General features: G+C 47.9%; 1 protein-coding gene across 4 annotated transcripts in view; it reads left to right on the top strand.

Moving 5' to 3' along the window:
• The window catches only part of EDRF1 (erythroid differentiation regulatory factor 1), a 28182-nt gene extending 25656 nt beyond the window's left edge, over positions 1 to 2526 (top strand). For 3 of the 4 annotated variants that reach the window (XM_049809553.1, XM_049809554.1, XM_049809555.1), the window contains one exon: positions 520 to 2526. In XM_049809553.1, the coding sequence (XP_049665510.1) occupies positions 520 to 691 (172 nt within the window). In that variant the 3' untranslated portion in view covers positions 692 to 2526. The remainder of the gene's footprint in view (positions 1 to 519) is intronic. The other variant, XM_049809556.1, reaches the window with a different exon arrangement.
• The last annotated feature ends 9152 nt before the right edge of the window (positions 2527 to 11678 follow it).

The raw sequence follows: 11678 nt of genomic DNA on the forward strand, positions 1-11678 counted from the left end.
TCCTAGGGAAATAGCTTAGATGCATGGAACTTGAGAGAATGAGGCTAGATCATGGCCTTCAGTCTTGAACGGGAAAATTATGTCCGTAGTGGTTTAGAGGGGAGAGCTCATGGCAGGGGGAGCAAAGAGACCGTGTGTCCCGAGTGTTCAGGTGTCTGTTTGCGTTTGGCATGATCTGATCAGACACTAACATAAACAAAAGTACAGAGTTTTGGCCTGGAGAGCTGGATTCAGATGGTTTATGACGTGACTTGGGATTATGAGTTAATCAAATGGACTGGAGCCGAATAAAAATCAGAACGCCTTATCCCTCCTGCAGTATAAACAGAGGCTCTGACTGCAGTGCTGTGAAATGGTAGGAAATAAGAACTGAGGAGGTAAGAGACTCAAATCAAAACGCCAGCCATGTGGTTTCACAGAGATGGTCATCGATGTTGTTATGTAATAATTGTTTTGATAATTTGCAGAACAAAATATTGTGGTCAGGTTAATAGTTTGTATTATCTGTTTTCTTTTTAGGGGCATTAATGAAGAAGAAGTTGTTCTTAAAACAAACAAGCAAGTTTACTCCCTGCTGTTGCGTGCAACTGCTAACAAAAGTATGACTCTGCTAGAACGAATAGAGGTAATCTTAAATTTACTGGAACAGCTGGCTCAAAATAACGAAGATAGTAATGGAGGAATTCAGTGACTGAAATGCTGCAAAACAGCAGAAACAGTGCCTTGCTATGCATGGGATCAGTGGTATTTTTTCCCATGTGATATTTGTATTTATTGAAGGCAATTAATATCGCCTGTGTGGTTACACTGTACATCTGGGAAAGAACAGGAATTCCTTTCTATCCTGCGAGAACGCTGTGGTGGTTCGGTTACTAGCGTTTCTTTGTTTGAAATGCCAATTTGGGGTCCTGGATATAAGCATAACAATTTTTCACATTGGAGAAATTAATGATTTTTCTCTTACAGATAATGGGCTTTGCAGTGATGTAAACGTTTTGCATAAAAATGTAATCTCACAGTTGCTCTGGTTTGATATTTAATGAAATACACTTTGTAAGCAAGGCTTCATTGAAACACTTTAACCAGTAACATGAACCGAAGTCCCACAAGGAAATTTCTGTTGAATATGTGGACACACTACTTCTATTACAGTTACTATCCTGCACAAAAATGTGTGCCTTTCTAGCTTTGATGCAAGACTCTTGCAAACATTAGCCATCACTGGGACTTCATTTACCCCAGAAAGTGAATGGGTTTAGCTGTGTTTGAATCGATCAAGAGTAGTATTATCTTTTTCAGACTTGAAACTGTGAATAAATGAGAGCATATTTTTAAATAAAAATTTATTTATTAAATATAAACTCATGAATTGGTCTGCCTTGTTTTTATTGTTTATGACTGTTATGACCCTCATCAGAGAAGCAAACTGCTCAACAGAATTAAAACTATTTGAAAGGCAATGGGGGCTGGAAAAAATCTGTAAAATCAGGCCTAACAAATGAGTGCAGTCTTATCTCAGCACGCAAGGACTCTGGTTTTTGGAAATGTGTACTATTTAAAGTTTTCAAAAATATAACATCTGATGTCTTAATGTTTTTCTACAAATGTGGTGCATTATTATATAAAACACACTGTTTATTTAAAGGTAGGAACAGTTTTTACATGTGTATACACATGCATGTGTGGGGCTTTTTTAATCTCTATACTTAGACACAAGTAGTGAATTCACTATTTCAGCTGCTTGTTTTGAGGAGGTGATTCCTACTCTCAGGGTGAGAGATACAGACCCATGCTTTCTTGCATGGGGTGTGTTTTCACCCAAAAAACCCCAGTTTGTAGACATTTCTATCCTGACAATTTAAGCATGCTTTTACAAGTGCATCCTTAGATCTGTCTTCAGAAGAAATCAGATCTTTCTGATGCAACACAGAGCACAAATGCACCTGAGAGAAGCAAAAGCACCTTGTGAAAGGAGGACAGATTGTATGTATCTGTTCTGTTGCTTCCGATTTGGAATGACTGACTTGAAAAAGAAAGCAGACTGGGGGCTTAGGGTTCTGTGTCTTTTCCTGCCTTCCACCTCAGGGCTGGCTCCATGCAACACCCCTTACATCCCCTCACTTTTGGTGAGGTCAAAGCTGCAGAAAATTGATCAGTGGGTTTCTGAAGTAAGAAGGCTAAAAGCACTAAGCTTCAAATTGTTGTCATCGGGAAGGGTGGCAAGGGTGAGGGGTAGAAGAAATATGTTCATGACAAAAATCTCTTCAGAGCTGAGGGGTGACTAAGGAAGCCTGCCGAGATCAGTAACAGTGTTTTGGCTGCAGAGAAGAGAGAGATTCCTGGTTAGAGAACAGGCTACTGCTCTGACAGCTGCTGGCAGATTCCTGATGGTAAAACCGATTGATCGGATCCAATCTAGCAGGCTGTCTTAATGCAAGAGGTCAGTGCACGCAGTGCTGCAGTTTTCACTTCATTCACGAGGGACAGTCTAGAAGGTCTGTCCCAAAGAAGTGTCAGACTAGAGTGTTGTCCTGGGTTCAGCTGGGATAGAGTTAATTTTTACAGGAACCTGGGAGGTGGGAGCATAGCCGGGGCAGCTGACCTGAACTAGCCAAGGAGCTATTCCATACCATGTGACATCCTGCCCAGTATATAAATGGGGAGCGGGCCGGGGGGTGGTCTCTGTTTTTTCGGTGGGGGAAGTGGCGGAGCGTCGGGTCCCGGGTGGTGAGCAGTTGCACTGTGCATCACTCTTTTTGTATACTTTTTTTCATTAGTGCCGTTGTTGTTGTTGTAATCTCTTTTGTGTTTGTCCCAGTAAACTGCCTTTATCTCAACCCTCGAGGTTCCAGTTTCTTTTCCTTTTCTCTCCTCTGTCTCCTCCCCATCCCACCGGAGGGGGGCGGAGGAGTGAGCGAGCGGCTGCGTGGTCCTTTGTTACCGGCCGGGCTGAAACCACGACAGTCCTTTTTGGCGCCCAACGTGGGGCAGAAGGGTTGAGATAACGACAGATCTGGCCAGAGCGTGTTGAAACAAATTTGCCAAACGCATTTCTTAGATATATAGATGTTAGTCACAATGTTGTTTCATTTGTTTACATGGTGGCGTTTTGTAAGCTCTTATATGCTCTATGTATTGCCTGTAGTTGCGTATCTCATCTCTGGGAGAGTGATTGGGATTATCATTTTGCTGTACTGGGCAATGTCGACTTATGAAATGATTACATCACTGGTCATGAGGTTAAGCTGGTATCTGTATGAGGCAGTGATATCATTTCCATACTTTGGGCGCCTTCTGTCGGATTTTATTGGTAATTACACCCAATCCATGGGGAAATTAGGGGGGGATACCTCCCCCCGTCCGTTCACCTCCCTCTTCTCCTTCCGACTAATTACAACAGCTTTTGAGAATTTTGAATATCCTTGGGATGCGCAAGCCAGTGTGCTGTTAGTGCTATGCCTCCTGAATATGTTTCAGGTCTTGTTTAGGGCTACAAAAACGCTCTTTAAGAGTACCACTCAGAGATCTCCCCCAAAGCTGGAGACTCATGGGTGGCACGGCATGTGGGAGCATATGGGCAAGTATCTAGAGAACTTCTCACCGCCAGTGACTTGGAAGTTCACTCCCGAACAACTACAGAACCCTTATGAAGTGACAGAATATTTGAAAGAAAAATGCTGTGGCTATTCCAAAGACATACAACTCGCTGCACTGTGCTGGGCTCTGGCCAATATCTACCAAACACTGCTTGATATTATGCAGCACCCTCGGGGGGAAAAGGGGGAAAAGATGGAAAACAGGACAACATGCACCGTGGCTACCCAAACCCTGACAACAGACACCGTGGCTGCCCCTACCCCGACAACAAGCACCGTGGCTGCCCCTACCACGACAACAGGTACCATGACTACCCCTACCCCGGTGACAGACACTGCAGCTGAACCAGAGAACCAGCCTGTGCCAGTATCAGTCGCCCCTGTACAGAAAAAGAAACACACAAAGAAATCAGTTCGCTTAGCGAGAGATGAAGATGAACCAGGGTCATCGCGAGAACAGGAGGTAGAGGCAGAACCTGAAATAATTACCCGATCTCTATCCATGAGTGAGTTGCGTGACATGCGAAAAGATTTTAGCCGCCACCCAGGTGAGCACATTGTTACCTGGCTGCTCCGATGCTGGGATAGCGGGGCTAGTAGTGTGGAATTAGAGGGTAAGGAAGCCAAGCAGCTGGGATCTCTGTCTAGGGAAGGGGGCATCGACAAGGCGATTGGGAGAAAAACACAAGTCCTCAGCCTCTGGAGGCGACTTTTGTTAGGTGTAAAGGAAAGATACCCCTTCAGGGATGAAGTTACATGTCACCAAGGCAAGTGGACCACCATGGAGAGAGGTATTCAGTACCTGAGAGAATTAGCCGTGCTGGAGGTGATTTACAATGATCCAGAAAATGCGCAGTCACCCACAGATCCAGATGAAGTCCAATGCACACAACCCATGTGGCGGAAGTTTCTACGAAGTGCACCACCAACCTATGCCAACTCATTGGCAGTAATGTCCTGGAGAGAAGGCTATGGACAAACGGTGGATGAATTGGCTGTCCAACTCCGGCAATACGAAGGGAGTCTCTCTTCCTCCCTACGGGCCTGTGTCTCAGCTGTGGAGGAGTTGTCCCGAGAGTTCCAGCAATTCAAAGTGGATCTGTCCTCCTCCTCACCTGTACAGGCCCGCATCGCAGTTATTGGGAGTAAGCGTTCCTCTGCCCAAGAGAGAGGAGAGAGAAAGTACACTCGACGGGCTAACCTGTGGTTTTACCTGCGTGACCATGGAGAGGACATGAGGAAGTGGGATGGAAAACCCACTTCAGTCTTGGATGCACGGGTACAGGAGTTGCGAGAAAAAGCAACCAGAAAAGAGAATTCTTGGAAAACTGCTGCTCCAGTTTCCCGTGAGCAGTCCCCCAGACGCAGTAGATGGGCTGATCTCATTTCTGATCCCCTTGAAGGGACTTCCGATTTACGTGTGCAGAAAGTGAGTAACGGATGTTCTAACCAGGATTAGAGGGGCCCTGCCTCCAGCCAGGTGGAGGAGAGGGACAACCGAGTCTACTGGACAGTGTGGATTCGATGGCCTGGCACATCAGACCCACAGGAATATAAGGCTCTAGTGGACACTGGTGCACAATGTACCCTAATGCCATCTAGTTATAAAGGGGCAGAACCCATCTGTATCTCTGGTGTGACAGGGGGATCCCAGGAGCTAACCGTATTGGAAGCTGAAATGAGTCTAACCGGGAATGAGTGGCATAAACACCCCATTGCGACTGGCCCAGAGGCCCCGTGCATCCTTGGTATAGATTATCTCAGGAGGGGGTATTTCAAGGACCCAAAAGGGTACCGTTGGGCCTTTGGTATAGCTGCATTGGAGACGGAGGAGATTGAACAGCTGTCTACCCTGCCGGGTCTCTCCCAAGACCCTTCGGTTGTGGGGTTGCTGAAGGTTGAAGAACAACAGGTGCCAATTGCTACCACGACGGTGCACCGGCGACAATATCGCACCAACCGAGACTCCCTGATCCCAATCCATAAGCTGATTTGCCAACTGGAGAGCCAAGGAGTGATCAGCAAGACTCACTCACCCTTTAATAGTCCCATATGGCCCGTGCAGAAATCCAATGGGGAATGGCGACTAACAGTAGATTATCGTGGGCTGAATGAAGTCACGCCACCGCTAAGCGCTGCTGTGCCAGATATGTTAGAGCTTCAATATGAACTGGAATCAAAGGCAGCTAAGTGGTATGCCACAATTGACATTGCTAATGCATTTTTCTCCATTCCCTTGGCAGCGGAGTGCAGGCCTCAGTTTGCTTTCACTTGGAGGGGCGTCCAGTACACCTGGAATCGACTGCCCCAGGGGTGGAAACACAGCCCCACCATTTGTCATGGACTGATCCAGGCTGCACTAGAAAAAGGTGAAGCTCCAGAGCACCTGCAATATATTGATGACATCATCGTATGGGGCAACACGGCAGAAGAAGTTTTTGAGAAAGGGAAGAAAATAATCCAAATCCTTTTGAAGGCTGGTTTTGCCATAAAAGAAAGTAAGGTCAAGGGACCTGCGCAGGAGATCCAGTTCTTAGGAGTAAAATGGCAAGATGGGCGTCGTCAGATCCCTGTGGACGTCATCAACAAAATAGCAGCTATGTCCTCACCGACTAATAAAAAGGAAACACAGGCTTTCTTAGGTGTTGTGGGTTTTTGGAGAATGCATATTCCAAATTACAGTCAAATTGTAAGCCCTCTCTACCAAGTTACTCGGAAGAAGAACGATTTTAAATGGGGGCCTGAGCAACGACAAGCCTTTGAACAGATTAAGCAGGAGATTGTTCACGCAGTAGCTCTTGGGCCAGTCCGGACAGGACAAGATATTAAAAATATGCTCTACACTGCAGCTGGGGAGAATGGCCCTACCTGGAGCCTTTGGCAGAAAGCACCTGGGGAGACCCGTGGCCGACCTCTGGGGTTTTGGAGTCGGGGATATCGAGGATCCGAGGCTCGCTATACTCCAACTGAAAAAGAGATCTTGGCAGCATATGAAGGAGTTCGAGCCGCCTCAGAAGTGGTTGGTACTGAAACACAGCTCTTCTTAGCACCTCGACTGCCAGTGCTGGGCTGGATGTTCAAAGGGAAAGTTTCCTCTACGCATCACGCGACTGACGCCACGTGGAGTAAGTGGATCGCACTGATCACACAGCGAGCTCGCATAGGAAACCCCGGTCGCCCAGGAATGTTAGAAGTGATTACGGACTGGCCAGAAGGCAAAGATTTTGGAATGTCGCCAGAGAAAGAGGTGACACGGGCCGAAGAAGCCCCGCTGTATAATAAACTGCCAGAAAATGAGAGGCAATATGCCCTGTTCACTGATGGGTCCTGTCGCATTGTGGGAAAACATCGAAGGTGGAAGGCTGCTGTATGGAGTCCTACACGACTAGTCGCAGAAACTGCTGAAGGAGAAGGTGAATCGAGTCAGTTTGCAGAGGTGAAAGCCATCCAGCTAGCGTTAGACATTGCTGAAAGAGAAAAGTGGCCAGTGCTCTATCTCTATACTGACTCGTGGATGGTGGCAAATGCCCTATGGGGGTGGCTACAGCAATGGAAGAAGGGCAACTGGCAGCGCAGAGGTAAACCCATCTGGGCTGCCGCACTGTGGCAAGATATCGCTGTTCGGATAGAGAAGCTAGTGGTAAAAGTACGTCACGTAGATGCTCATGTACCCAAGAGTCGAGCCACTGAAGAACATCAAAACAACCACCAGGCAGATCAGGCCGCCAAGATTGAAGTGTCTCAGGTGGACCTGGACTGGCAACGTAGAGGTGAGCTATTTATGGCTCAGTGGGCCCACGATACCTCAGGCCATCAGGGAAGAGATGCAACATATAGATGGGCTCGAGATCGAGGGGTGGACTTGACCATGGACACTATCTCACAGGTCATCCATGAATGTGAAACATGTGCTGCAATTAAGCAAGCCAAGCGGCAAAAACCCCTGTCGCATGGAGGACGATGGCTGAAATATAAACAGTGGGAGGCCTGGCAGATTGACTATATCACACTCCCACGAACACGCCAAGGCAAGTGCCATGTGCTTACAATGGTGGAAGCAACCACTGGGTGGCTGGAAACATACCCTGTGTCCCATGCCACTGCCCAGAACACTATCCTGGGCCTTGAAGAGAAAATTTTATGGCAACACGGCACCCCAGAAAGAATCGAGTCGGACAACGGGACTCACTTCCGAAACAACCTCGTAGACACCTGGGCCAAAGAACATGGCATTGAGTGGGTGTATCACATCCCTTATCACGCACCAGCCTCCGGAAAAATTGAACGGTACAATGGACTGCTGAAAACTACATTGAGAGCGATGGGGGGTGGAACTTTCAAGCATTGGGATACACATTTAACAAAAGCCACCTGGTTAGTTAATACTAGAGGATCCGCCAATCGGGCTGGCCCCGCCCAACCAAGAGATCCACATACTGTAGAAGGGGATAAAGTCCCTGTAGTGCGCATGAGGAGTATGTTAGGAAAGACAGTCTGGGTTAGTCCTCCCTCAAGCAGAAGCAAACCCATTCAAGGGGTTGTTTTTGCTCAAGGACCTGGGTACACCTGGTGGGTGATGCAGAAGGATGGGGAGGTTCGATGTGTACCTCAGGGAGATTTGATTTTGGGAGAGAATAGCCAGTGAATTGGGCTGTATGATATTTAACTGCTAAATAACCTGCCAATGCATGTCATTGTATCTATAGTGTCTATATGCCATATCAAGGGTATTATTGTGAGAATTATCCAAATGACTACAGGATGGACTTTTGAAACTGAGCCAAGTACAACAGCGATAGAACTTGAACTGGCACCCACCAATTTCCTCAAGATCAACATCTTCGACCTGCAGACCAGGGGCATGAGTTGCACCAAATGTACTAGCCACAAGTTCCAGAGGCAGCGTACAACAACCCAACATCTCACACCATCTCTCTCTTATCCTGAAGAACTGTTACAACAGATAGAGCCCCAAAATTGATGGACACATTAGAGGGATAGCCCATAGGCTAAAGGAACACCGTGTGTGTGTGTGCGAGGTCAGGGGGTGGAGTCCATATACTTATATATAAGACAAGGAAAGTTGTAGTGGTTGATTGGAAAAAAAATAAAAAAAGTAAGATCTGGGCATGATGTAGATGGTATAGAATAAGGGGTGGATAATGTCCTGGGTTCAGCTGGGATAGAGTTAATTTTTACAGGAACCTGGGAGGTGGGAGCATAGCCGGGGCAGCTGACCTGAACTAGCCAAGGAGCTATTCCATACCATGTGACATCCTGCCCAGTATATAAATGGGGAGCGGGCCGGGGGGTGGTCTCTGTTTTTTCGGTGGGGGAAGTGGCGGAGCGTCGGGTCCCGGGTGGTGAGCAGTTGCACTGTGCATCACTCTTTTTGTATACTTTTTTTCATTAGTGCCGTTGTTGTTGTTGTAATCTCTTTTGTGTTTGTCCCAGTAAACTGCCTTTATCTCAACCCTCGAGGTTCCAGTTTCTTTTCCTTTTCTCTCCTCTGTCTCCTCCCCATCCCACCGGAGGGGGGCGGAGGAGTGAGCGAGCGGCTGCGTGGTCCTTTGTTACCGGCCGGGCTGAAACCACGACAAGTGTAATCTCTGGTCCTGGAACTGAAACTCCCTAAATAGTTGTGGGTTTTTTTAAGAGATTTTGCCTGCCTGACTGCATTTTAGAGGCAGTGCTTTCTCCTGAGAAAATCTGAGGGAGCAGGCACACTTTAGGAAGGAAGGTGCAGTGGGTTGACCCTGGCTGGACACCAGGTGCCCACCAAAGATGCTCTGTCACTGCCCTCCTCAGCTGGACAGGGGAGAGAAAATACAACAGAGGGCTTGCGGGTCGAGATAAGAGCAGGGAGAGATCAGTCACCAATTAGCATCACAGGCAAAACAAACTCCACTTGGGGAACATTGATTTGATTGGTAATAAGTTAGAGAAGGGTAATGAGAAATAAAAACTAAATCTTAAAAAACCTTCCCCCCACTCCCTCCCTTCTTCCCAGGTACAGCTTTGCTCCTGAATTCTCTACCTCCCCCCAGCAGCACAGGGATACAGGGAATGGGGGTTGTGGTCAGTTCATCACACCTCGTCTCTGCTGCTCCTTCCTCCTCCTCAGGGGTGGACTCCTCACTCTTCCCCTGCTCCGGCGTGGGGTCCTCCCTGGGCTGCAGGTGGAGATCTGCTCCCCCGTGGACCTCCCTGGGCTGCAGGGGGACAGCCTGCCTCACCGTGGTCTTCCCCATGGGCTGCAGGGGAATCTCTGCTCCGGCGCCTGGAGCATCTCCTCCCCTCCTTCTGCACTGACCTGGGGGGCTGCAGGGCTGGGGCTCTCACATCTTCCCACTCCTCTCTCCAGTTGCACAGGTTTTTTTCCCCCTTTTTAAATCTGTTCTCCCAGAGGAGTTGCCCCCATCGCTGATGGGCTCGGCCTTGGCCAGCGGTGGGTCTTGTCTTGGAGCCGGCTGGCATCGGCTCTGCCGGACATGGGGGAAGCTTCCAGCAACTTCTCACAGCAGCCACCCCTGTAGCCCCCTCAGCTACCAAAACCTTGCACATAAACCTAATACAGAAGAGGAGAATGGAAAGGGGTGGGGGTTGTAGGGGCAGTGGGTTTTTCTGCAATTTCAAAAATAAACCAAACCCAAACCAAAATAAGTGCTGTAGAAAGTAGCCAGAAGAAAAACACCATTTACACCTTCCCTTATTCTGCTGATTTCAGAAGCAGCTGCTAGCATCGATACCACTGTGTGCTTCTGCAGGCCCACGACGGTCAGCCAATTGACAAGAAAAGCCTCAGCATAAGCCCCGAGAACCAGTTAATTGTCTGTTCCTGTGGCTGTGGGGGAAGTCGTGTAACCTCTTCTTGCTTCCTTGTAACAAAATGGAAGTAATATTTTACAGGACCTCACTGAGTCACATACATAGAATAGATCAGGTCTGTAACCTGCCAAATTACTTACTCATAAAAGTCTTAAGCCCTCCCTGGTTTATGAATGCTGCAGCGCTTGGGTAGGACTCATCCTCTGCAGGAAAACATCTCCTGCTTCTTAATTACACAGGCAGACTCAGGATTGCAAAGGCAGCAGCTGGGAGCGCGGTCTCTTCCTTAGAGCGGCATTTGTGTGTGGGGAGGAGGCTCACGCAGTGCTCTAAAGCCAGGTCGGTAGCAGGTAAAATAGCCAAGGGCCCACGGTATGGACTATCGTCTGGATCTTCCACGAGGATGAATTTCCCCAGCCCCAGCCTGGGAAGAACTCGGTACCAATGGTGATCTGGGAATGGTGGTTTCAGCTGTGGGAGGGTTCCTTGGGTAAAACCAAGCCAGGCCTCTACATAGCTGATGTGGATGGAAAGGGATAAAAACCCGTTCAGCTGCTGCAATTCTACTCCCTTTTCTCTTTTGACTGCAATACGTTACTGCATACTACTGTGAACCAAGGTATAGAGCTGGTATTCTCAAACCGGTGGTTTTTTCAAGCTGGTGTTTTTCATGGACAAACAGTATGTCTGAATTTCAGATTCAGAGATGGTATCGAGTCACAGCAACTGTTCGCGTGGCCTCCACATCCCACAGCAAATGCCAGCTACACCTCACTTACTTAGGTTAACCTCTTCTACTGCAGGTCAAGTCCTCTGAGCTATCTTCTGTTTGTCACAGGTCAAGAAGGAGCACGCTATCTATCTGAAGTGACAGAAGCAAGGCAACCTGATTTCCTCCTAGAGCCCTTTGCAGTCTTGGTTTTACATTGTTCTATTAAATGTGATGAGTACGTGTTACTCGGCCGTGATGGCTACTGATCGTTTCTGCTGGAAAGACATGTAAAAATAGGCCTGGGCTGATGAGGGAGACCAACAAGTGGATGTAACTTACGCTAGCAAAAGAATTTGCCATATAACGCAAGGGAGCACAAGCCTACGGTTGGCTCGTTTCTGGTTCTCACCCTCTTCTCTTGACCACGTCTCCCCTTCTTCCTCTTCCCCAAGGCGCTAACTCGCACAAAACTTCTCCCAGCTGCCCTCTACGGTGTCAGACACTAGAGATGTGAGTAGTACTGCAGGGGACTTGAACAGACT

Source organism: Accipiter gentilis, chromosome 9 (assembly GCF_929443795.1).
Source record: "Accipiter gentilis chromosome 9, bAccGen1.1, whole genome shotgun sequence".
NCBI classification, from domain to species: Eukaryota; Metazoa; Chordata; class Aves; order Accipitriformes; family Accipitridae; genus Astur; species Astur gentilis.